The 23,289-nt window shown below is 41.2% G+C and overlaps 1 protein-coding gene across 4 annotated transcripts in view; it reads left to right on the top strand.

The window, feature by feature from the left end:
- Window positions 1–23,289, top strand: part of Aak1 (AP2 associated kinase 1) — a 145,205-nt gene that overhangs the window by 107,150 nt on the left and 14,766 nt on the right. For 3 of the 4 annotated variants that reach the window (XM_075983585.1, XM_075983584.1, XM_075983587.1), the window contains exons 14-18: window positions 5,244–5,473; window positions 6,580–6,737; window positions 8,242–8,346; window positions 10,916–11,011; window positions 22,679–22,780. In XM_075983585.1, the coding sequence (XP_075839700.1) occupies window positions 5,244–5,473; window positions 6,580–6,737; window positions 8,242–8,346; window positions 10,916–11,011; window positions 22,679–22,780 (691 nt within the window). The remainder of the gene's footprint in view (window positions 1–5,243; window positions 5,474–6,579; window positions 6,738–8,241; window positions 8,347–10,915; window positions 11,012–22,678; window positions 22,781–23,289) is intronic. The other variant, XM_075983586.1, reaches the window with a different exon arrangement.

The following is a 23,289-nucleotide window of genomic DNA, read 5'->3' as shown; positions in this document are numbered from 1 at the left end:
ATAAACTGTTTTGCCTGTTAGCTAAGGCTTATTATTAACTAGCTCTTACAACTTAAGTTAACCTATAATTCTTGTATACATTTAGCCATTTGGCTTAGTACCTTTTTTCAGTGAGGCATTCTCATCTTGTTTCCTTTGTTAGTCTTCTGGTCTCCTTGCCTATACTTCCTGGCTGGCTACTGGCCAATCAGCATTTTACTAAGCCAATGTGAGTGACAAATCTTTACAGTGTACAAGAGCATTTCCCATTTCTTTCTTTTCAAAACAAGAACTCTGAATCTAATCTCCTTATTTAGCTTTTTTCCTGACCTTTATCCATAACAACTTGTGACCAACATGCTAAACAAAGACAAACATCCACAATCCACTTTTTGGGAATGTGGGCATAGTTTCTAGGCTACTTTCTGCTGATTGGGGTGCTGATAATCTTATGGGGACCCAAAGAAAATTTAGGATTATGGTCAAGTCCTGTCTGGAGGGAGTATTCTGTGAGACTGGATCATCTCAGCCAGCAGTCTTGACGCTGTTCTGGATGTAGAACTGAGAGAAAACTGCAACAGAGGTCCACTGAAATGTTGGATCATCTGGGTCATCTGTTCCCATTGGAAATTTTTTTAGGGGAGTCTTCCTTGATCAAACCTTATTTTTCTTAACCCAGAATGAATCCACAGCCTCTCATTTCCTGTGGAAACAAAAATAAAACCTCATCTCCAAAGTAGCATATCTTTTGACTTAAATTTTAGAGTTAAGGCATTTTCAAAATATATAGGTTGGATTAATCCAGCAGCATTTATAATCAAATGTCTTTTAGCAGCTGTTGTTCCTTCTTCAGCAGTCAAACAATTCAAAGACAACATAATAACATGCAGTGTCCAGGTTCTCTGTATATTTTCAATCTTTACATGGAAACTAAGCTTGGGCGAACAGGACCTGAGTGCACTAGTTTTTTTCTCCTGAACCCAGGTGGCTACTCTTGAGTCCACTCTTAAAAAGTGGCTAAAAAGCCTGAGGCAAACAGCTTTTTTGTAAATTTTTACCCCAAAAGTTGGGCACCAACTGAAGTATGATTAATAAAAACTCAGAGACAGAAATTGGGGTTTAACCTCTCGAAGACCAGAAAAGCAAAGCAGCTAGTCACTGGCTCTTATTTTGATCTCAGTCCAAAAATGGTGATCCTGCCTCTAGGAATCCTCAGAATGAGACTGAGATTGAGAGCTGTCTCTTCTTGTTTTATAATCCTCTCTAGTTCTGGGATTAAGGGCGTGCATCACTACTCCTGGTTTCTGTGGCAAGCTATTGTGATTAAAGTTGTGTGTTATTGCTGCCAGGTCTATCAGGCTGTCTTACTTTTCTAGTCCTTAGGTAAACTTTACTTATTAAAATACAAATGAAATACTCCACACTTCCCTTCTCCTTCCCAGCATTCTCAATTTGATTTTCCTGCCTAACTTTATCCTGTTCAACTTATAGGCTAGTCAGCTCATTTATTAAATCAATCACAGTGACAAATCTTCACAGTATACAAAGGGATTATTCCACAGCACCTTTGGGGTCCATTTTATTTCAATCCACCATGCCTGTATTGTGTACTCAGTTTTTTAATGACAGTAGTAGAAACTTCTGTTGTTACCAAAAGGCATTTTGAACAAGTAGCCAATAGTGTTTGTATATCTAGCTATTCTCATTTTCAAGGCAGCCCAACAACTAAACTAATGAAGAGAAGTGAGAAACCATCTTTCTGGGGATTCATTTCTAGCAGAGAACTTGCAGCCCATTCTAAACCAGAAGACTTATTTATATTCCTTCAAAAGGAAACAGTGCTATAGGTAGATTGTGTTCTTTCTGTCTCTGCTTAGTGAGTGCTCAGTGCTTTACCTGTTTGTTTCTGTAAAAAACTCAGTCTCTTACAGGAATATGGTAGACAGCCATTGTTTGTACTTTTGAGCTAAAATAAATTTCCCATTGATAATAGAAAAAGGTTTTAAAAATATTGCATGAAATAGCTATAGGGGGTCTTAAGTATCTTGTTTAATCTCCTCATTTTGTGGAATTAAAAACTGAGATCCAAACTAGAAAGTTACTGCCCAAGACATACAGAAGGATTGAACTAGAGCTGGGGCAAGGATCAGGAAGTCTGACTTGTGTTGTATCTCCTCAAGGGTGTTGAGATGATCCACTGGTGCTGAAGATGCTTCTTAAAAGGTTCTCTGATTTTCTTAGACAAAGTGTCTACTGCCTTGGGAGTGAATCCTCAGCCTTCTCATGAGTCCTAGATGGGCCAACACTGAGCTCTGTGTTCTGTGTGGTGAGCATAGGGACACAAACTAAAATCTGTGCAGGCCTATGAAAAAAATGTCCACAAGGTAGTGTTGACACAGCTTGCTACTCCTGCAGAAGACTCAACTTCAGTTCCCAGCACTCATGTTGGGCAACTCACAGCTATATGAAACTTAAACTCCAAAAAGGACTTCCTCAGGCACCTGAATTCATAGGCAGACATGCGCATGCATTTACACACACACACACACACACACAATTAAAATACTTTTAAAAAATGAAGTCTCTGACAAAATAGACATCAGACTCAGCCCTCTTACTTTCTGTGGTGTACCCCTACCTCCTGCCCCTTTTAAAACCTTTTAACGTAGTGTATGTTTGAGACTGTATCTCACTCTGTAGTCTAGGGTTGCTTGGAACTTGCTGTGTAGCCCAGTTTGGCCTTGAATTCGGATATCTACCTGTCTACACCTCCCAAACACAGATTAGAGGTACACTTTACTCACCATAGTTTCTGGACTCTTGTGCCCCTTTCTAATTCTGTCTTTGGAGGAAAAGACATTGTGATGTAGAAGATCCCCAGCCATAGTTGGCTTCTGTGGCCAAGTGGTTGACCTGTTAGCCTCAGTGGACTAAAGATCCTCTTCTGTCTCTGAAGTTAAGGTTCTGGTATTTGTTCTGTATGGTCTGTTTCCATTTGTTTTCTTTGATTTCCAATGTCCATAAAACCTGCCCTGTGGGGTTGCTATCAGAAATCAACACACAGAATTAAATTATTTCATAGGCACTTTTACAGTGAAATAATTGTATATGAAATTTTACCTTTGGGCTGCCACGTGCTCCATGAAGTCAAGTGTAGAATTTTCTACATGTGGCATCATGTCAGTGCTCAAAATGTTGGTTTTTAGAGCCTTAAGGATTTCAGGTTTTCAGATTAGATCCACTCGTGCTGTCTTGGAGATGTGGCTCAGTGGTCCATTGCTCACCTCGGAATCCTCCCAGTGGAGGCATCTGTTATGTGTTCTCTCAATAGTGCGGATGCCCCTTCACAGAGTCCATCATAACTGTGAAGTACCCTTTTGCAGTGAGATAAGCCAGTTCACAGCTGACCCTCTTGGATACTGACATTTAGAAGGCCTTTCTTATGTAGCTCTAGGCCCCCAAAGGAAGATGCACTGCCAGCACTTTGACCTTCACAGAGTCCATGCTCCCTGGTGGGCTGTCACCCTTCCTGCCTTAGTCTGGTTGGCAGTAGAACCTTATAGTTGTGCTCTCATTCATCTTGTTAATGGGGTGATTGGCATACAGACACAGGAAGATAGTGAGCCTCAAAAAGCATTCCAGCTCCCAGGGACAACATGAGGACACTCTCCTCTGCTGTAGGCATCCTGACCCATTGAACTTTTATGTCATGGTTTCTTAAATTCTGGATGTCTGTCTTCAGAGACACAACGTAGGAGCTGAGCTTCAGTATGGAGAGGTAGCTTTCTCTTGAGTGAAGGGATTTGAGGGAAGGGATAGTTAAGTCCGTGAGGCACTCAGTATCCAGACTTTTTATTTCTAGATTGGCAGAACTAAGAAGGGCTTAGGTGGCTTTCTGAATGCTTTTAAAATTATTTTGCTTGATACAGATGGCTTGTGCTAAGGACCACTTACATAGTTGTTGTAATATGAGCGGCGGGGCTGCGTCCCCAGCACCCCAGCCGCCTGGCTAGCTTATGCCCCAAAATAACAAACACAAACTGTATTCATTTAAACACTGTTTGGCCCATTTCTATCTAGCCTCTTCTAGGCTAATTCTAACATTAATTTAGCCCATTTCTAATCATCTGTGTAGCACCGCTAGGTGCACTTACCGGGAAGATTCTAGCCTACGTCCATCCTGGGTCGGAGTTCATTGCGTCTGCCTCAGAGAGCAGAGCTCTCACGTCCACCCGGGAGAGGGGAGCATTGCATCTGCCTCAGAGCGTAGAGCTCTCACATCCACCCGGGAGAGGGGAGCATCGCATCTCTCTGAGCTCACTTCCTCTTCCTCCCAGCATTCTGTTCTGTTTACTCTTCCCACCTATGTTTTAACCTATCAGGGCCAAGCAGTTTCTTTATTGCTTAACCAATGAAATCAACAGATTGATGTATGACACTCCCACATCACATAGTCACAACTACATTGCCACCTGTTTATTGTTCTGTGAACTACTTCTCAAGAGTCCGTCTGTGAACCCAGCCATCATTAAGGCTTTTCTTCTGTCTCACTCTGTTTTCCACTGATCTTCAGTGCCGTGTCTCAAGGAAGATTGGAGCAAGTAAATCCCGCTACACCAGTGCTGCACTTTTGATGTGGGGTTGAAACAGAAAAATAGGTTCTTGTGAATCCATCTCATCAGTGGAATGAAGGCCTTTAATAATATAAAACAAGAGCTACCGTGCTTCAGTCTCACGGCGATTGTTTGATTTACTTACTTAGTGTAGGAGGGAGTCCATAACTCTAAGCAGAAACTGTCGTGCTCCAAACCATCTTGGCTGGAGTATATCTTCTCTTCTAGCTGTAATAGAGAGTAGAATCTATTACCTGCCCCATGGAAGCATTCTTGATGAAGTGCTATTTGTCCTCAGAAGTAGGAAGTCCTTTAAGATACCTTCTAGATCTTTAGGGCAGGGAATAGCATATGTAGTCTTAAGCTGGTAGCTCCATCACATCTGGTTAACTTGTATATTGAAGCTAATGGAAACTGGATGTGAATAAGAACCAGGCACTTCCTTGGCGATGTCTACCTCCATTGCAGCTCAGATGGTTGGTGCCTTGGTTTTCTTTCTGGTGCTGTTGATAACCTTGGCCATTCAAATCTTATGAGCAAATGAGTTTTTATTATACATGGTTATTAATTTGTTTTTCTTAACTATTTCTTCCTCCTTTTTTCTTTTTTGTTTGTTCATAATGAAGCTTTGCATTTCTCTTTCTCTTGCAGATTCAAGCTCCACCAAGACAACAGCCAAAGGTTCAGACAACTCCGCCTCCAACTATCCAGGGTCAGAAAGTTGGATCTCTCACTCCTCCATCATCCCCTAAAACCCAGCGTGCTGGGCACAGGCGGATCCTCAGTGATGTAACCCACAGTGCAGTCTTTGGGGTTCCTGCCAGCAAATCAACCCAGCTGCTCCAGGCAGCTGCAGCTGAGGCCAGTCTCAATAAATCTAAGTATGTTTGTTCTTACCATGTGGGCAAGGTCTGCTCTGGGTCACTACTGTATGATTCTTTCCATAAGCTTGTGGAGGTGTGGTTGCATGCTTATGCCAGTGCATGGCTGTATTTAGTAAGAGACTATGAACTAGCCCACAATGTGTGCATTGTTCAGATACTGTCTTTTCAGTTTCCATTCTCCCATCTGTTCTATGCTCCATAGAGAGTGTTTTCTAAACCCTTTGACCAAGTCTCTGTACTGACAATTTCTTATTGGACCCCCAAAATTTGGAGGGTAACTACCTCAGCAAATATTGTCTACACAGGTGACTTGGCTCATCTTTGGAGCTGCTGCTCCCCCCTCCCATAGTGGATGTACTTGGCCTCCTTAGCTCCATGTCAAGCTTTGTTCTTCCCTCTCATGGAGTATTTTGTCTGGGGATCTTTTTCTTTTAAGTGTACATCATATGTTTTATCATGAATTATTTTTGTGTCTGGCCAGCCTGGCTTATGAGTTCCAAAGACAGAGACTTAGCCAACCTTCATGAACCTGGTTGGGTAGCTGGTTCTGTGCTTCACATAAAGTCAGTCTTGGTGGCCATTAAGTCCGTCTAATTTTAGACCTTTAGCCTCCTTGAAACCATACACTCTAAAGTTAAACATATTTAAGTCAAGAGAGACTGGAGGAAAAGCAGGTGATCTAGGCATACAAAGGTAGTGGTAACTCTACCCCTGGACAATATTCTGAACACGTGATGATAGCTTAGTGCTATACGCACTAGATCCTGAAAGGTCAGAGGCAGCCTTGATAGGCCTGGGATTCAGCCCCAGCAGGAGTTGCTTGTGCTTCATACATGGCCCTCAGGATAGGTTGCTGTGGATCCTAACGTGAGGTCTTTGCCAGGAACAGGCAAGCTGCAGGGTTTTATGAGAGCTTAAGAGAAGGAACAGCGTTTATAAAGACTAAACTTTTCAGTGTCTGTGGGAGGTCCTTTAGGGAAACACTGTGGAAAATGATGGTTTGATTAAGGAAAGAATCGGTACCTTAATGAAGAGAAAATTGTTTGGACCCTTCTGCGTTTTTATATTTTCTTTTCCCTCACCCTTGGGGGAAACTTTCCCAGGTCTGCAACTACCACTCCCTCGGGCTCTCCACGGACCTCGCAACAGAATGTGTCCAATGCTTCTGAAGGTTCAACATGGAATCCTTTTGATGATGACAACTTCTCCAAACTCACAGCTGAAGAACTGCTTAACAAGGACTTTGCCAAGCTTGGGGAAGGTGAGCAAGCTGAGTCTTTCCTGTTCTTGGTTATAAGTCGGCTGAAAAGAAACTTGATTGTGTCTGTGTCTTAGCTGTAGAGGGATGTGCTTAGGAAAGGTCAGCATGGACCTGTCTTGAAAAGGATTGGTTTTGGGGTTTGCAAACTGACTTTTCATTTTCATTTTTGCCGTAGCACTATTTTTTTTTTCAAAAATGCTGATCAACTGTGAGAAGCACCGGGAACTGTGGAGCGTAGAGGAGAAACTTTGAAAGGATTCAGTGGCATAAACTGAGATAATTACATCAAGCTGAGTGATTCCTTGGAGAAGTGTAAATGTCCCATTCATCCTCAATGGGCTTGCCCTAGAAAGAGTAGCTGAGGGTGTGCCTCACAGAATACTGGGTCCTGATCACAGTTTATGTGTTGTTGACTGACCATAGAAAGGAGATTCCTTAAATACAAGGCATGTTTCTATCCAAAATAGCCATAGGCAAATCCACAGATCCCTGGGAAATCTCTCCAATGTGGAGTTGGGAGAAAAACACCCCTTGTGTACTCAGACTCAGCACAAAACAAAAGAATGAGCAGAGTCAGTGAATGATATAAACTGATTTACATTACAGCAGTGCTTTAAAAACATACTTTCTATCATTTTATTTTATTTTGTTTTGAAACAGTATCTCACTATGTAGTCTGGTTGGTCTGGAACTTCCTATGTAGACTAGGGTAACCTTAAATTCACAAAGATCCACTTGCCCCTCTGCCTCTGAGTGCTGGGATTAAAGTTGTGGACCATCATGCCTGGATGGTTCAGCCTTTTCAATAGAAGACAGGGCGTAGGGTTGATTTCCTTTGACAAGTTCTCTTCCTTGTTATCTCTGCCACTTCTTATTCTGTGCTGTAAACAATTTTTTTTTTTGCTGCATTATTGAAAATTAGTATGTTTGTGTCTAATTAATGAGACATTGGGTTCTTTATGATTTTATTTATTTTTAAATTGTATAATGTGTGTGTCCATTATGCTATATGCATGTGAGTGCAGGTCCATAGAAGCCAGATACATCAGATCCCTTATAGCTTGAGTTACGGGTAGTTGTGACCTGCCTGATAGAGGTGCTGGGAATTGAACTTAGGTACTCTGGAAGCACAAGAGTATGGACTCTGAACTGATGAACCCTCTCAACTCTCCAGCCCTGCCCCCCAGAGGTTTTGTTTTGATATTTTTGAGCTCTTCTGTCTGTTTTTAATTTTTGGTATGTGTTGCTGTTGTTCTGCTGTCAGCTGTCATGTAGCCCTGCTGTTGGACCTGTCTTTCACAGCCTCTCACCGCTTTCTTCCCTGTCGCTCCGTCTCAGTTCTTTGAGCATCAGCACAGACAAGGACTTTTTGGTGTTTGTTTGGTATGATGTTGCCATAAATGTGGTAGGAAAAGTCACATCAGAGAGTGTTCTTCACCTCACTATGTGTCTGTGCACCCCAGGATTCTTCAAGGATGAACCCAGTGGTATTTTGTCCCTCTAGGAAAGCTACCTGAGAAGCTTGGTGGCTCAGCAGAGAGTTTGATCCCAGGTTTCCAGTCAACACAAGGAGATGCTTTTGCCACTTCCTCATTTTCTGCTGGAACTGGTAAGTGAGACACATGCCTGAGACATGAGGATCACTGTTGTTTCCACTTCATAGATAGCTCTAGCATATGAAGAACCCAGTTTCTGGTAGTAAGTCATTACTTTCCTTCATTCAGTAGTTGTCCAGCCAAAAGACATTTAAGGACCACCAAAAATCACTTTGAATTCAGGGGCTGGAGTGCTGTGGTAAATATACAGGATCTGCTCTCCCCGTTCAGTGTGTGTCTTATGTAGATATTTCTAATCTAAGGACCAATGCTCTGGCAAGATTTTGTTATTGCTTAAAGTCTTCGGGATTACTTGAAGGATTCTAAGACTTAGAAACTGTCTTATACTTGATAATCTATTATATATACACATGCATTTTTAAAAACCAAACCAAATCAATGAGACTTGTTTTCTCCATTATTAATAAAAATGATCCATTCTTATTATATAAAAGTTATATATTTGTGTAGAAACAATCCAAATCATCTATGATCTCATCACCTAGACACAGTATAATGACTTCATCATGATGTATGTCTTGTCACTGTTCTGTTGCTTTGAAGAGAAACCATGACCAAGGCAGCTCTTCTTTAAAAAGGCATTTAATTGGAGTTTTATAACAGTTTTATAGGGTTAGTCCATGATCATCATGGAGCATGTTGCTGAAACAGTAGCTGAATGTTATATGCCCTGATTGGTAAGCAGTTTGTAGAGAAACACTGGGCCTGGCATGGGTTTTTGAAACTTCAAAGTCCATCACCAGTGATACAACTTCTCTGAAAAGACCACACCTCCTAATCCTTCCCAAACAGCTCCACTAACTGGGTACTAAGCATTCAAGTATATGTGCCTATGGGGGTCGTTCTCATTCAAACCACCACAATGTGAACACTGCATTTAACTTTTTTAGGGTCATAAACATCTTTGTGAATCTAATGAAATTTATAGATCTTCCTCACCAAAATACATGTGGTCACAATTTTGTACAATTTTAGGTTTTGGTTTAAGATTGTGACACTGTGATATCCATCTGTATATTTTAAAACCTGTTTGTTTCTTCACTTAATAAATCTGGCATGGGCTAGTGAAGTGGCTCCATGGGTAAAGGCACTTACCTCCAAGCCTGACCACCTGAATTTGAGCCTCAAAACCCACATGGTCGTGGGTGCCTCTTAAGCCCCTGCACCCTTGATACACTTTCTGTACTGGGTGGTTTTGGGTGTCAACTTGACACAAGCTATAGAGTCATAAAAGAAAGGAACCTCAGCTGTGAAATGCCTCCTTGAGATCCAGCTGTAAGGCATTTTCTCATTTAGTGATCAATGGGGGAGGGCTTTCCCATCTCAATTATACAGTCGAGATATTCCTCCACAGACATTTTCTGATGCCCATCTCCTGGGTGATTTTAGATTATAGCAAGCTGACACTTAACTGTAACCATTACAGACCTTTGGAGGATATCCCAAATCCAAACTCTAGCAGGATGTAAGGGAAAAAGCAAATAGTTCAAGTCATAGTGTTGAATAGCATGGGTGGTACTATCCTGCTGGTACAGAAAGTGTGCTTGTTGCAGAAGCTGGGTACGGGGCTCACACTTTGCCTGCAGCAACTTCCTGTGAGTCTGTATAATTTTCACTTTCCTTTGTTGTTATTGGGGTTTGTTCTCTCTCTCCCTCTCTCCCTCTCTCCCTCTCTCCCTCTCTCCCTCTCTCCCTCCCTCCCTCCCTCCCTCCCTCCCTCCCTCCCTCCCTCCCTCCCTCAAACTTGTGATCTTTCTACCTCAGCTTCTAGGATACTTAAGAGTACAGTGTACATCACCATACCTGACTTTCAAATTTAAAAAAATCACTTAGAAATCAAAATGGGATTTTAATTAACAGCCAAACTAGTACTAAAGTGAAATGTAAAGATTGTTAGAGTAGACGCCAAGAGGCCCCGGTCTGATGCTTGCTTTGCAGGCAGACCTCTGACTTGTCTCAGTTTGGGCCTTTGTTTTCTTTGAAAAAAAAAATTGAGAAAAATAGTAGTAGAAACTTCCAGGACTTTAAAGATTTAAAGCTCTGATATGCTATAAGATACTTAATGTTTCTAGAACTAAAGTTTACCGAATACAGCATGAACAGCAATAGTATTGGTAGGAGCACTGCACAGCACCTGTTAGACATTGTAATAGTGCACTAAGACAGTTACTGCCTGGAGCACATGTGGGCTGTTGAAGTACACAGGAAATGGATAAACATATGTTGACATTATGTGCCAAAGTGTGTAGGGGTGAGGGGCAGTAATTTCTAGAGACATTGAGCAGAGATTCCTGGGGTAGCGAGCACTAAGAGGAAGCACATGGCTGTCCTACTCTGACCCCGCTGCATTTATAGTGTGGTACAGGACCCTTGGTGTGTCTTCTAGGTGTTTTGCTGTTAGTTGGGTTATTTCAGTTCACCTCCTCCTTTCTGTCTAAATTTGGATTTTCTCTGTTATTTGAGCTCTTGTATAAGTAGATGGTAAATGCATCGATATTTACTTGATATTTTCTGCTTTTCTCATTTTTTCTCTCCTAATTTTTCCTCTTCAACTAACTCCAGCTGAAAAAAGGAAGGGTAGGCAGGCTGTGGACTCTGGCATCCCACTTCTAAGTGTGTCTGATCCTTTCATTCCTCTTCAAGTACCTGATGCTCCAGGTAGGTACATAGGACACATTTTTAAGTTAGCAGCTTCAATTTATATTCCAGGACCTCGAGGGCCCCTGGGGAGTTCAACTTTAAGCTCTTGATGACAAGGACCTGAGTTCTAAGTCCTAATAATTGGTTACTGTTGTATATTTTAATTTTCTTAGTAAGTTGGACAGACTTATTTTGGAGGGTACTAACTCTTACAAAGATAAAAATCACTTCAGGTTATACTACTTGTGCTCTGGATCAAATCAGTGTTCTTTTTTCACACTGTTTAATAAAATTATTGTTAGTATATTTTGGGGGTAGTGGGAAAAAGGTTTTCATTGAAGCCAAGCTAGCTTCTATCCTTACTATGTAGCCAAGGGTAGCCTTTAACTATTGATCTTCGTGCTTTTACCTTCCAAGTACTCAGGTACAAGTACATACCACTACATCACGGTTTGTGTTTATGATCATTTGGAGAGGCCTATGTATTGAAAAGAACATTACTCAATATTATTTTAATACAGAAATAGAAGCCATATGCATATGATAAAAAGAGTGGTGGCCAAGTGTGATGATAGTACTGTGGGTGATCCATCTGGTTCCTATTTGCTGTCAGTACTTTATTACTTTGTAATATAATAATATATAATGAAATTTGATAGGGAATATGAGTCAGGAGGCTTAGGGTCCCTACTGAGTTCTGCTACTACCTGAACTCTTTGGGGCAGACTCCTCATCAGTGAAGGAAGTGGCTACTGGAGTTCCACTATCTTCTGTGTACCCTATTACTGATTCTTAGGGAGCTGCTAGAAAGTGGAGCTGGTTAGTTTCCATGGCTTTTGAAATGATGAGTGGATACACTCATCTGGACTCAGTAGATGCTAAAGGCTGCTTCCTGTTCTCTTCTCCTTATTTTTTTTTCAGGGGACAGAATTGTGGGTGGTATAAGGTCACCTTTTATGGTAAAGCAGCTAAATCTGACTTCTTAGAAGCATCTGGCAGTTGTTTTGCTTCATTTCCCCAGTTCTTATGCCTTCCAAATCTTGACCTTGAGCTGACAGATCAGCTTAATTTTTCTTTTCTCCCGGAGGTCAAAGATCTTTGATTGGCCACTTCAAAATTGAGGGGGAGGTGCTGGATAAATGGCTCTGTAGCTAAGCACACTTGCTTTTCTTCTAGAGGACCCACATTACCCCTGTGTGGCATCTTATAACTGCCTGTGACTTCAGCTCCAGGAGACCCAACACCCTCTTTTGGCCTCCTTGGGGACTTACACAAATGTGACATGCACCACCTACATACAGATACTACATGTATATAGATAAAAATAACAATTAGGATTGGGAGGGAGTGGGCTGTTCAGTTCATATCTTTTCCTTATTGGACAAACTATAGCTAGTGTGCAGAGACAGTCTTTGTTCTTTATTGCTCAGTTGACCCTCTGATTACCTGCCTCGGGTATGCATGGCCATGGCTACTCTTGTAGTATGAGTAATAGTAGAATAATAGCACCACTTACCTGGCCCAGATGCAGCTCAGATGTATGAGAAATCATTGGAGAATGGTTTTGTGGAAGTTGATTAATGAAATGGGTCGATTGAATCTCTTTCTTCTATTCAGTGTGTCTCCCCAGATGAATTAATTTTGAGCAGGTTGGAAAGGTGTGTTCTTTGTTCATGGTCTGTTTGCTTCAGGACTTCATTGTCAGTGGCAGTACTTTCTTGCATAGTAGCACTCTAAATATTTGGTAAGTCGGATGCATGGATGAAATAAACTTGAGACTGTCAGCCTCCATTCCTCTTCCCACCTCCTAGACACTAGACTGATGTTCACTGCCTGCCTCTACCTGTGCCTGTGAACCCAAACCTCACCATCCACCCATGCTGAAAGTAAATAAAGAAGGCATAGCTCATGGTACCAGCAAGTTGCCATACCCTGGTGAGAGAAATGGTGAGGCTCAGTAGACCACCAGCTCCATCCTCCATACCCTCCAGTAGCTCATCTATTTACCTCATTCTTCATCAAGGTCCTGCTTCAGCAAGTGAAGTGTGCAGTGTGCTAAGAGCTCATGTTCATTGTCTGGCATCTGATGAAACTGCAGGTGCTCGTTGGTGGCTACACCTCCAGCCCACTTTAGACACCAGTCAGTGGTCCCCATGGAGAGAATCTAGGAATCTTAGTGGATAGAAGCCATGCCTTTCGAGTGATTTTCCTCTTAAAGGTTTCAACATGTAATCTGTAATCCTCTTGATTCTATAGATCTCCTGAGTGGTATGTGGTAGTGATGTCAAGTCCCTACCTATGAGGCAACAAATGAGACCTTCCTTTTCCTTGCCAGATTCCCCAAGTTGTAGGCATTGCTTTTGTCGTTGGGTTTTGTAACTTGAGATCAATAAAGTCTTGACTGAAGATGTCAGTTAGGGGGTTATAAAAGTGGATTTGAGCTTAAAAACCTGTGTTATCCCATGGCCATGTAGAAGACTGTGATCTGATCACTTGAATTCAGTGCTCATATCCTGGAAATTTGAAAACACTTTCCTGTGGAGAGAGGAAGGAATGTCTAGTAAAACTATATTTGGAATTGCCGTGTAACTTTAACTTACTGTAAAGACCTCAATTCTATGTCTGTATTCCCAGCTGGGCAAGCTTGTTTATGAAGTCATATTTTTCTCTTGCTTGCTTGCTTTTGTAACTTTTAACTTACACTCAACTGAGAGCTACTGAAACAGACTTCCTGAATAAAAAATTGTCAGGCTGTGGTTGAAAGGGCATTAGAGAATTGTGGTTTGCTTGTAGGAGTTTTTTTTTAATTATTATTTCCAAGGTACATGTCATAGTTAGGGTTTCTGTTGCTTTGAAGAGACACCATGACCATAGCAACTCTTGTAAAGGAAAACATTTAATTGTGGTGGCTCACTTACAGTTCAGAGGTTTGATCCATTATCATCTGGTGGGAAGCAAGGCAGCTCATGGCTAGTGCCTCTGACAGTGCCTCACTGGTGCTTGGGTACCACTGTCCATATTGTTCGAAGTCTAAAATACCATGAAATAGACAGAATATTTTTTTCTGAAAAATAGGCAAACAGATTTTTGTTTTTCCATCACTTTACTTTTAAATGTAGGTAAAAATTTCCAGCTATTTAGTGCATAGCTCATTAAGTGGCATTAAGCACATGTACAATTTTTTTGACTGTTCTCTCACATTCTTTTTCTACTGAAAGACTGGGCGCCTGTGTCTGCTCAGCAGTGATTTATTTCCCCATGCAGCACACTACACTGCTTTCTAGCTATGGGTTTGACAGCTCTAAGAGCTCCATAGAAAGAGAATCCTGCAGTACTTGATTTTTTTTTTTGATTTTTCGAGACAGGGTTTCTCTGTAGTTTTTGGTTCCTGTCCTGGAACTAGCTCTTCTAGACCAGGCTGGCCTCGAACTCACAGAGATCCGCCTGCCTCTGCCTCCCTAGTGCTGGGATTAAAGGCGTGCACCACCACCGCCTGGCTGTACTTGAATTTTTATGGCTTACCTTTAACTTTGCACAATCACAGTTCGATTGTGTTGTATATATGAGAATTTCCTTTTGTTGTTGTTTGTTTGTTCAAGGCAGGGCTTCTTTGTATAGCCCTGGCTGTCCCAGAACTTAACCTGGAACTTTATAGACCAGGCTGGCCTTGAATTTAGAGATCTGCCTGCCTCTACCTCCCAAGTGTTGGGATTAAAGGTGTGCACCACCGCTCAGCTAATTTTCTTCCTTTTAAGGTTAATATTCCCCTGTGTGGAAGACCACATGCTGCTTGTCCAGTTTTCATTTGATGCACAGTTGGGCTGCTTCCCTCTGAATGATGCTGCTGTGAACATAGTACAGGTCTCCTTATGTGACCGTGCTTTATTCTTTTGCCAGGTCATATGATAATTCTATTTTTACGTTTAGAGAAAGTGTTACATTGTCTTTCAGAAAGACTTCGTGCTATTCTTTTTATATACTTTCCTGTCGTACACAAGGGTTTGGAAAAACAGTTCTGACAGTTGCTCTTTAGTTCTGAGCTCTTGATACTAGAGCTCTACAAGACTAGAGGAGCACACATTAGCTGCCCCACAAGTGCTACTTCATAGAGCTGGAGGACTGTTGAACGTCATTCTTGGTCTTATGGTCTTCTGTTGTCTCTTGAACAAGACAGGCAAGAGGAGCTGGGTGTCAGAATGAACAGTCCCCTCTTCTTTTGACCTGACATCTTCTTTATTTCCAATTTCTGCCTTGTGATATTGAAAAGCTTAGGGTCACTCATTTTAAGTGCCTTATTTTAGAAACTGTCTTTCTACAGTTGTAATTCTCTAAAGTGGATTGAGAATGGGGCATGGTGCTTGCCCTGATTCTGACTTGATGATATTACAGGCAGTTTGCTGTCTGTTTTTTCAAGAACTACTTAGAGAGGCTAGATTTTATTTTCTCTTTTTATTTTAGGCGGATTTTTTTGAGACATTTCTGTAACCCAAGCTGGTCTTGAATTTTTGATCCTGCTCCCTCTACTCCCCAAGTGCTGAGCCCAAGGCATGCATCACCATGTCTGACTCTATTTTTAGTCTTAATTGGTGGATAATAATCACATTTATTGACTTGGTTCAGCATGACATTTCAGTTCATTTATACAGTGTGTAATGATTGCATCAGGGTAATTGGTGTTTCTTTCATTCCATAGAGTGACTAAAATTTAAAAACAGCATTTCTCATTATAAGTTTTACTTGTTTGCTCATGTCAAACAAGTCACACATTTCAAAAGCCACAAAACTGTAGTTACTTTCTTGTTGCTGTGATAAAACATTATGACCAAGGCATTGTATAAAAGAAAGATTATTTTGGGCTTACAGTTTCAGAGAATCAAAGTCCATCTCTATTAAGTCAAGGAAGCGTGGCAGCCAGCAGGCATGACAACTAGAACTAGACACTGAAAACTGGAGACTCACATCTCAAACCACTGATGGGAAGCAGAGAGAGCAAATGGCAAGAGTCTTTTGAAACCTCCAAGACGATCCCCATTGACATCCTTCCTCCAGCAAAACCACCCTTCCTAAGCATACCCAAGCAGCTACCAGTTGGGGACCAAGTATGCAAATGTTGGGGCTTATAGGAGACAACTCAATCAAACTGCTCATTATAGCAGCTACATCATTTTTTAAAAACTGAGATTTATAATAAACTGTCTTTTGAGCATGTTTGGTAGATTGGTGTGTTCTGATCTTCAGGTTTATATTGAAACAGTCAAAATCTTCATTTGACACAGAGTCTCACGTGTAGTCCTGCCTGCTGGCCTGGAGCTCTTTAAAACCACACTTGCCTTAAATTGGCAGTGTCCCTGCCTCTACCTCCCAAGTGCTAGGGTCATGGAAGTGACTACCACACCAGCTGTCTTAGTTAGGGTTTCTGTTGCTGTGAAGAGACACCATTCTTATGGCGTAAATGAATGGCAGATAGAAATTATAATAAAATATTCAGCTTTAGTAAGGAAAAGACTTACAGAACCGAGGTTCCCGCGGAGAACAGGAAAGCAGAAGGGAAGGCGGGGAGCACACCTGCAATATTTATTAGTAAAAAATAACCTTAGGGGACCCTGCCCTTCAAGCAAGGTGATTGGCTGGCCTTCCCCTACACACCATGACCACAGCAACTTTTATATAGGAAAACATTCAGTTGAGGCTGGCTTACAGTTTCAGAGGCTTAGTATAGTATTATCATGATGGGAAATGTGATATCATACAGGCAGACATGGTTATGGAGAAGGAGCTGATAGTTCTACATCTTGATCTGCAGGCGGCAGCAGGAGTCTATATACCACTCTGAATAGGCGACCTCAAAGACCTTGATCCACAGTGACACACTTCCTTCAACAAGACCACACCCACTCCAATAAAGTCATACCTCTTAATAGTTTCTTTCCTTATGGGACTATTTTCTTTCAAACCATCATACCAGCTTTCCTTTGATTTTTTTTTCTTTAAAGGAAAATATCACAAATTATAAAATATCCCAGCCTCATATCAGAGAGCCGTTTTGATTATGTAACTTATACTGGTTTGTGAAGGGCTCATTACCTCCTTGTGTTTTGAGGGCACCCTGTGCTTGAGTGAGGACCTCCCCTCATAGTGAGAGTCCAGGGGAAGTGCAACAGCCCTTCTGTGCACACCTCGTGCATAAGGTGGTCTGTGCTCTCATGTCTGCTTTTATGCAGGTATTGTTCTGCCACTTCTGACTCCCACATCTCTGACATCTGAGTGCTCCTACACAGCAACGACCACACAAATATCTGTGTGTATGGCCTGCATTTGCAGGTTTGGTCAAATAACAAGACTCCCAAGAATTAGCAGTTTGTCCATCCTTTTGTATTTAATCACCTGAACACACACCTTTATTTTTTTTGGCGGGGGTGCGGGGGGGGGGGGAGGGGGGGCATTCCAAGAGAGAGTTTGTTTGTTTGTTTGTTTGTTTGTTTGTTTGTTTGTTTGTTTGTTTTGGGTGTGTGTGTGTATAGCCCTGGCTGTCTTGGACCTTACTGTATAGACCAGGCTGGCCTCAAACTCAGAGATCTGCCTGCCCCTGACTCCTGAGTGCTGGGATTAAAGACATGTGCTACCACTGCCCAGCCACACAAAATATTTTTAACCGTCAAATATACTTTTCTAAATTCTAGTAAGAAACTTGGATTTTTGGAATTTGGGTAGGGGTGGAAGTACTTGTGCCATGGTGCTTGTGTAGAGGTCAGAGGATAACTTAAAGGAGTTGATTCTCTCCTTCCATCGTGTGGCTTTGTCATCTCACCAGCACAAATTAAATGGATTTTTTTTTAATGGAAAAGGTTTTTTGGTGGGAGGGAGATAAGCCCCTAAACTACTGTTCTGAATAAAGGAATGTTAATTTTTTTCTGAAAACATTATTTTAAACAGTATTGTGAAAGATATTTTTTAATATTGTTTCCTAAAATAAAATGCTATATATAGTACCAGACTGATGATGATACCTTTTATCTTTGTTAGTTTTCTGTTTTTTTCACATCCCCTGCTTCAAGAAGCTCTGGTTTCATTCTTTAATTATGTATTAAATGAGAAATGTAATACATCATCATGTACTTCAGAGGCATCTGTACTTTGCATTCTCTAAAGCTGATAGACTGGCTTCACATTTGTTAACATATCTTTTTGTCTACCACATAGTCATCATCTTGCTGTGACTTTGGAGTGGATTCTTCTGCTTGAGTAGAGCAGGGTTAGCACTTCAATCATGGTCTCTGAAACTGAGTCCTGTCTTTAGTGAATCTATCTTTGCTTATTGCTTTTTTCAATTGCCAAAGGCCCAGAAGGCTGTGAATCCAGTAAAATGTTTTGTGTATGTAATAGAATTTTAAACCATTTCCCTTTTCTCAAACAGACATTTTAATTTTAGTTTATCTGGGCAAGTCAGAATTTATGTGGCCTTACTCCTCCTGTAACAGAAATACAGTCTCTGAATTCCCTTCTTCCTGTGATCCGTCACTTGTTTCAGGTTAATGTCATAAAAAAATGTCAGCAGTAATCCATCTCTAGGCTTAAGTGAGTCTCCTGAGATGAAGCTGTAACCAGAGTCCTAGGCCAGAGGTATGATGGGGTGGACAGTGAGTGGTGTCCCCCAGGAATTAGATCCCGCCACTCACACTTAAAAACGCAAACAAAGTCGAAAGGCAGGGAAGGATTTGAGCCACTGAGGCCTTGTTGTGAAGATAGAGGTTGGGTTTCCCAGTCCAGTGTCAGGACATTGACATGAGCCTAGATCCAGACAGGAAACACTGGAGTAGGGTGAGAATGTGCCCAGCCAGAAGGCTTGGCCAAACTGTGGTCTGGCTGTTCACTGTCTCCAGTACTTAAGAGGCTGTCTGGTTCCCCTGAGGTGATTCTTCGTGCTTTGGTTGGGAGGGGGACAGCCTCAGTTTACATTGTGGGGCAATTGTTCCCATTTAGAAAGATCTCATTATGAGGTGATCTCTGTTTCTGGAATCCTTGGGAACTACAGCTTTAGGACAGTGAATGAAGACTTCTAGAGGCTTTTCAGGGATTTGAACAGGACTTTGTAAAAGCTGACAGTAAACATCACTATTATTATGTCTGTGCCTCAGCGCTGAACTAGGGTGAGGTAGATTAGATAAATTTGGGCCTAATCAACTTTGTCTCACTAATTTTAGATAGTATGCTTATGTTCAGAGCTAATAAGACTCTGATCCAAGATAAAACAGACACAAAAGATGCTGGACTTTTACCTCACTTTTAATATTTGAGCGAGGCGTTTCTAAGTACTTGTTCTGTAACTGTAGGTAAGTCAATCTACAGGCAGCAGCCAGTGGTGAAGGGTCTTACCTGAGGCTGAATTGGTTTTGTTATTGAATTATAAGCTGTTTCTAAGTGGAGATTTAAATAAAAATAGGTTGAAAAGTAAGCCCACTGAAGGCAGTGAATACATACCCATACAAATGTCTGTCAGCTAGGACCTCCACACTGTAATATGACTCAGCAGTGCAATATGGTCCCACTGTCTAGGCTGCAGCGTGGGAGGTTGTCAGTGTTATGCTAGGAGGAAGAGCTCTGACACAAGTGAGGCTGCAGGGTTCTGTTTTCAGAGCAGAAAGTCTGGGCCAGCTGTGGTTGCAAACACCTTTAATTCTGCAGTTGGGAAACAGAGGCAGGCAAATCTCTGAGTCGGTGGCTAGCCTGATCTATATAACAAATTCTGGGACAGCCAGTACTGCGCAGAGAGACCTGTTATTGTGAGGACCAACCTTCAGCAGCTCGGGGATTAAGAGAGAGCCATGGAGTCAACGAACTAATCAATTTTACTTTTCTGTCTGAGGGAGTAAAACTGAATTCTGTGGGGCCTGCAAGCAGGGCAAAACTTAACTCTCTGGGGCCAAGGAAAAAGGGAAACACACACGCACACATGCTTTCGGGATCTATCATCTCTCTTCTCGCATTCCTTTTCTTACCTCTATCCAGAAGTATCCCTTCTGTGTGTCATTAATTTTTTCCTTATAGCTTATATACCCCAGTAAAATCTTTCAAGCAATATTAAAATTACAACGTGGTTACATTGCGAATGATCACAATGAATGCAAATAAAAATCATCATGTTTTCTATGTCTCTTACATGATTAAACATTTTATGTATTACAGGTGAAAAACAAATTCTCGCCAAGAACCCACATACATTAATGTCCAAGCAGCTTGTTATAGATTAACAGAGTGTAAACAAGCAATGCATTTTTCTCAGCCAGTTCTTTTACTGGCAGGCTGCATTTTACAGCCACAAAGAAAGGGTCAGTTACTTTATTATTTATATCTAAATGTTTTCTTATAAATAATCTTTAAAAAGCACAAACAAACTTTTATATATGAAAAATAGCCAGCTCTACTTTAAGTTCTCAGGGTGCATTCATCAACAGTTTTTTGTATCAGGAAGCCGAGAGCAGAAATGGGTAGAAGGAATTAATCATCACCTTTGATCACCAACACATCCTAGCAAGAAAGGCATATCAGCTAATAATAACAGGGCTGTCTTTGTTCTTGTTTCTTGACTTCAGTGAGTCCCTCATTTACCTTTGTGTCTTTTTAAACTTTAAATTGTTCTCCAAGATTTTCTGCCTTGACACCATTAATGAAAACATCTTAATCTAACTTAATTCATAACTTAAAGCTTTTTTTTTTCCTATAATGCACACAGAAACCCGTGAACACATTTCTCCACACTAAGATTTTAAGAACTTCAGCTAACTTAACTTCTGGAACGCAATTGTTTTTCTTTTCATTAACCTAAGCCACAGTCTATATAGCTCCTTAAGAGAAACCTGTAAGTCCTACCTGTGTGACCCTTTCTTGTTCTTATTTTCTGTCCTCTGCAGCCCCTGCTTTATGGGGGAAGGGGAAGCAACATTAGATCCTACCTTTACCTATATTAATTTTTCCACTAAAATAACCTCTATCATAATTCCTTACTATATTTATTAAATTTCTTTATTCAACAAAATGGTATTTCAACTAACATTATTATTGTATAAAATTGTTACTTCACTTAAACAATACAGGTTAAGAAGAAATCATCTTCATAATAATCTACAGGTGAAAATACCCAGTAGAATGGGCTATTTCTATTAGATAATCATACTATATTAAAGGCACTGGGGATCCCTCCCAAACCCATTCACACCATGCCAGGTACCAGAGAACAATGGCAGTGCCAAACATGTAAAGGCACAACAGTAGCAAGAGACATTCTGGGGCCAATGACCTTGGGGCCTTGCTTATCCAAGATTCACCCATCAGTGCCTTGCCTTTTGGTGAGCCATTCTCCTGAAGTCAGTTTCCACCTGCTGCTCCTCTGACATGGCTTCCAGCAGAGACTCTTTCTTTAGAAAACAAATCAACAAAAATGCAGCTAAACTGGGTTTTCCTGTCCCTCAGTCACTCTCAAATAAACACACTGGGGCTTATATTTATTATAAATACTCAGGCTTATTACTAACTAGCTCTTACAACTTAAATTAGCCCATTTCTATTAATCTATGTATTGCCACATGGCTGGTGGCTTTACCTGTCTTCCAGCATGTCTTACTCCCTCTGTGTCTCTCAGCAACTCCACTGGCCCCGCCCTTTTTCCTCCCAACATTCTCAGTTTGGTTGTCCCACCTGTACTTCCTGTCTGCCTACTGGCCAGTCAGTTCTTTATTAACCAATGAGACTAATATATATCCACAGCAGACAGAAGGATTTTATTCCACAGCGCTAAACAACAGAAAAAAATAAAATGGAAACTATGGAGCTTAGAATTTAGCTCACTTGGTAGAGCTCACATGTTCGAGGTTCTGGGTTCAGTTTTAGCACTATGTAGTGCCTATAATTTCAGCACTAAAGGAGGTAGTAGAGATAGGAGGATTAGAAGTTTGGTGTCATTGTTGGCTACATAACAAGTTCAAGGCCAGCCTGGGCTATATGAGACCTTGTATTTAAAAAAGCTAGGGAAGGAGAGGCCTGCTGTTGCCATTGCCTGTGGTGAAAAGGAAGTATTTACTGTAAGGGGTACAGGTGTCTGAAAGGGTTGGAAATGGTCAAAGTCATTACTTCAGTGGTGATTACATAAATGGATAAATTTTTCAGCATTCACCACGTTGTACACATTTAAAATTGGTGATGGTTATTATATAAGTTATGCTTCAAATGGAAACAGTGGATAAACATACCCAAGGGACTCACTTTTAGTGAACCTTGAGTTTTACTTCACCTGGGGGAAGTAGCCTTTTTAACCTTCTCATTTGGAAAGCCTTGGCGGAGGCAGTTTTTAAAATTACATTTATTCATTTATTTACTTATTTTGTGTTGTATGTATGTGAGTGCATCTGGAGAAGTCAGAGGGTCTCTGTTGAAGTCTGTTCTGTCCTTCATTGGGTAGGTTCCTGGAATCGAACTCAGTTTTTCACGTGTGGTAGCAAGCGCCTTTACCCACTGAACCATCATGCTGGCCCTGGAAGAGTTTGCTGTTAATAATATACTAATGATCTATGTTTTCATGGTGATCTCTAAAGTGAGGATTCCTAAGCTGTGTTTTTATGGGACAGTAAATGATCCACTTGCTTTGTGATCTCATTGCATTTTTGCCTTTTCTTTACCTCTTTCCCAACCTAGAAAAATTAATCGAGGGACTCAAATCTCCTGATACTTCTCTTCTGCTCCCTGACCTCTTGCCTATGACAGATCCTTTCGGCAGCACTTCTGATGCTGTGACTGGTAAAATCCCCGTCTGCTCCTTTAGTCATGCCTGGTGTGTGTGGGGGGGCGGGGGGCAGAAGTATCCTGAGTAGCCCTTGTACATGGTTGGAAGCCAGCAGTCAAGGCTGTTAATTCTGTTCAGCTAGTCCAAATGAAGTATCTTTTTCTGCTTCCCATGTGCACAACCTGTAACTCCGGTCTTTACTGATGTCCTGTGATTTCTCCAGTAAATTTCTTAAGAATAAGGAAGAATATGGGAAAACCAAACCTTTGTGAAACAGTTGGTTTCTAATTGGCCCTGGGAGCTTCACTGAACTTAATAGAGTTGAGCTGATTCTTCTTTAGGTCAGTGCTTGTAACTAACACCCGTACCAGGAAGTCTACCTCACATTTCAGCCCCGTAGTAGACCAGGGCAATTAATGGCTAGGTCTGCTTACTCTGTTATACTTTTTATGCTATATAAACAAAACATATAAAATGTCTAGACTCCTGGAAGGTTCCATTAGTAGACTTTAGATAAGAAATG

The sequence above is a fragment of the Microtus pennsylvanicus genome, chromosome 8 (assembly GCF_037038515.1).
Source record: "Microtus pennsylvanicus isolate mMicPen1 chromosome 8, mMicPen1.hap1, whole genome shotgun sequence".
In the NCBI taxonomy this organism is placed as follows: Eukaryota; Metazoa; Chordata; class Mammalia; order Rodentia; family Cricetidae; genus Microtus; species Microtus pennsylvanicus.
This window is presented reverse-complemented; position numbering and strand designations above follow the sequence as displayed.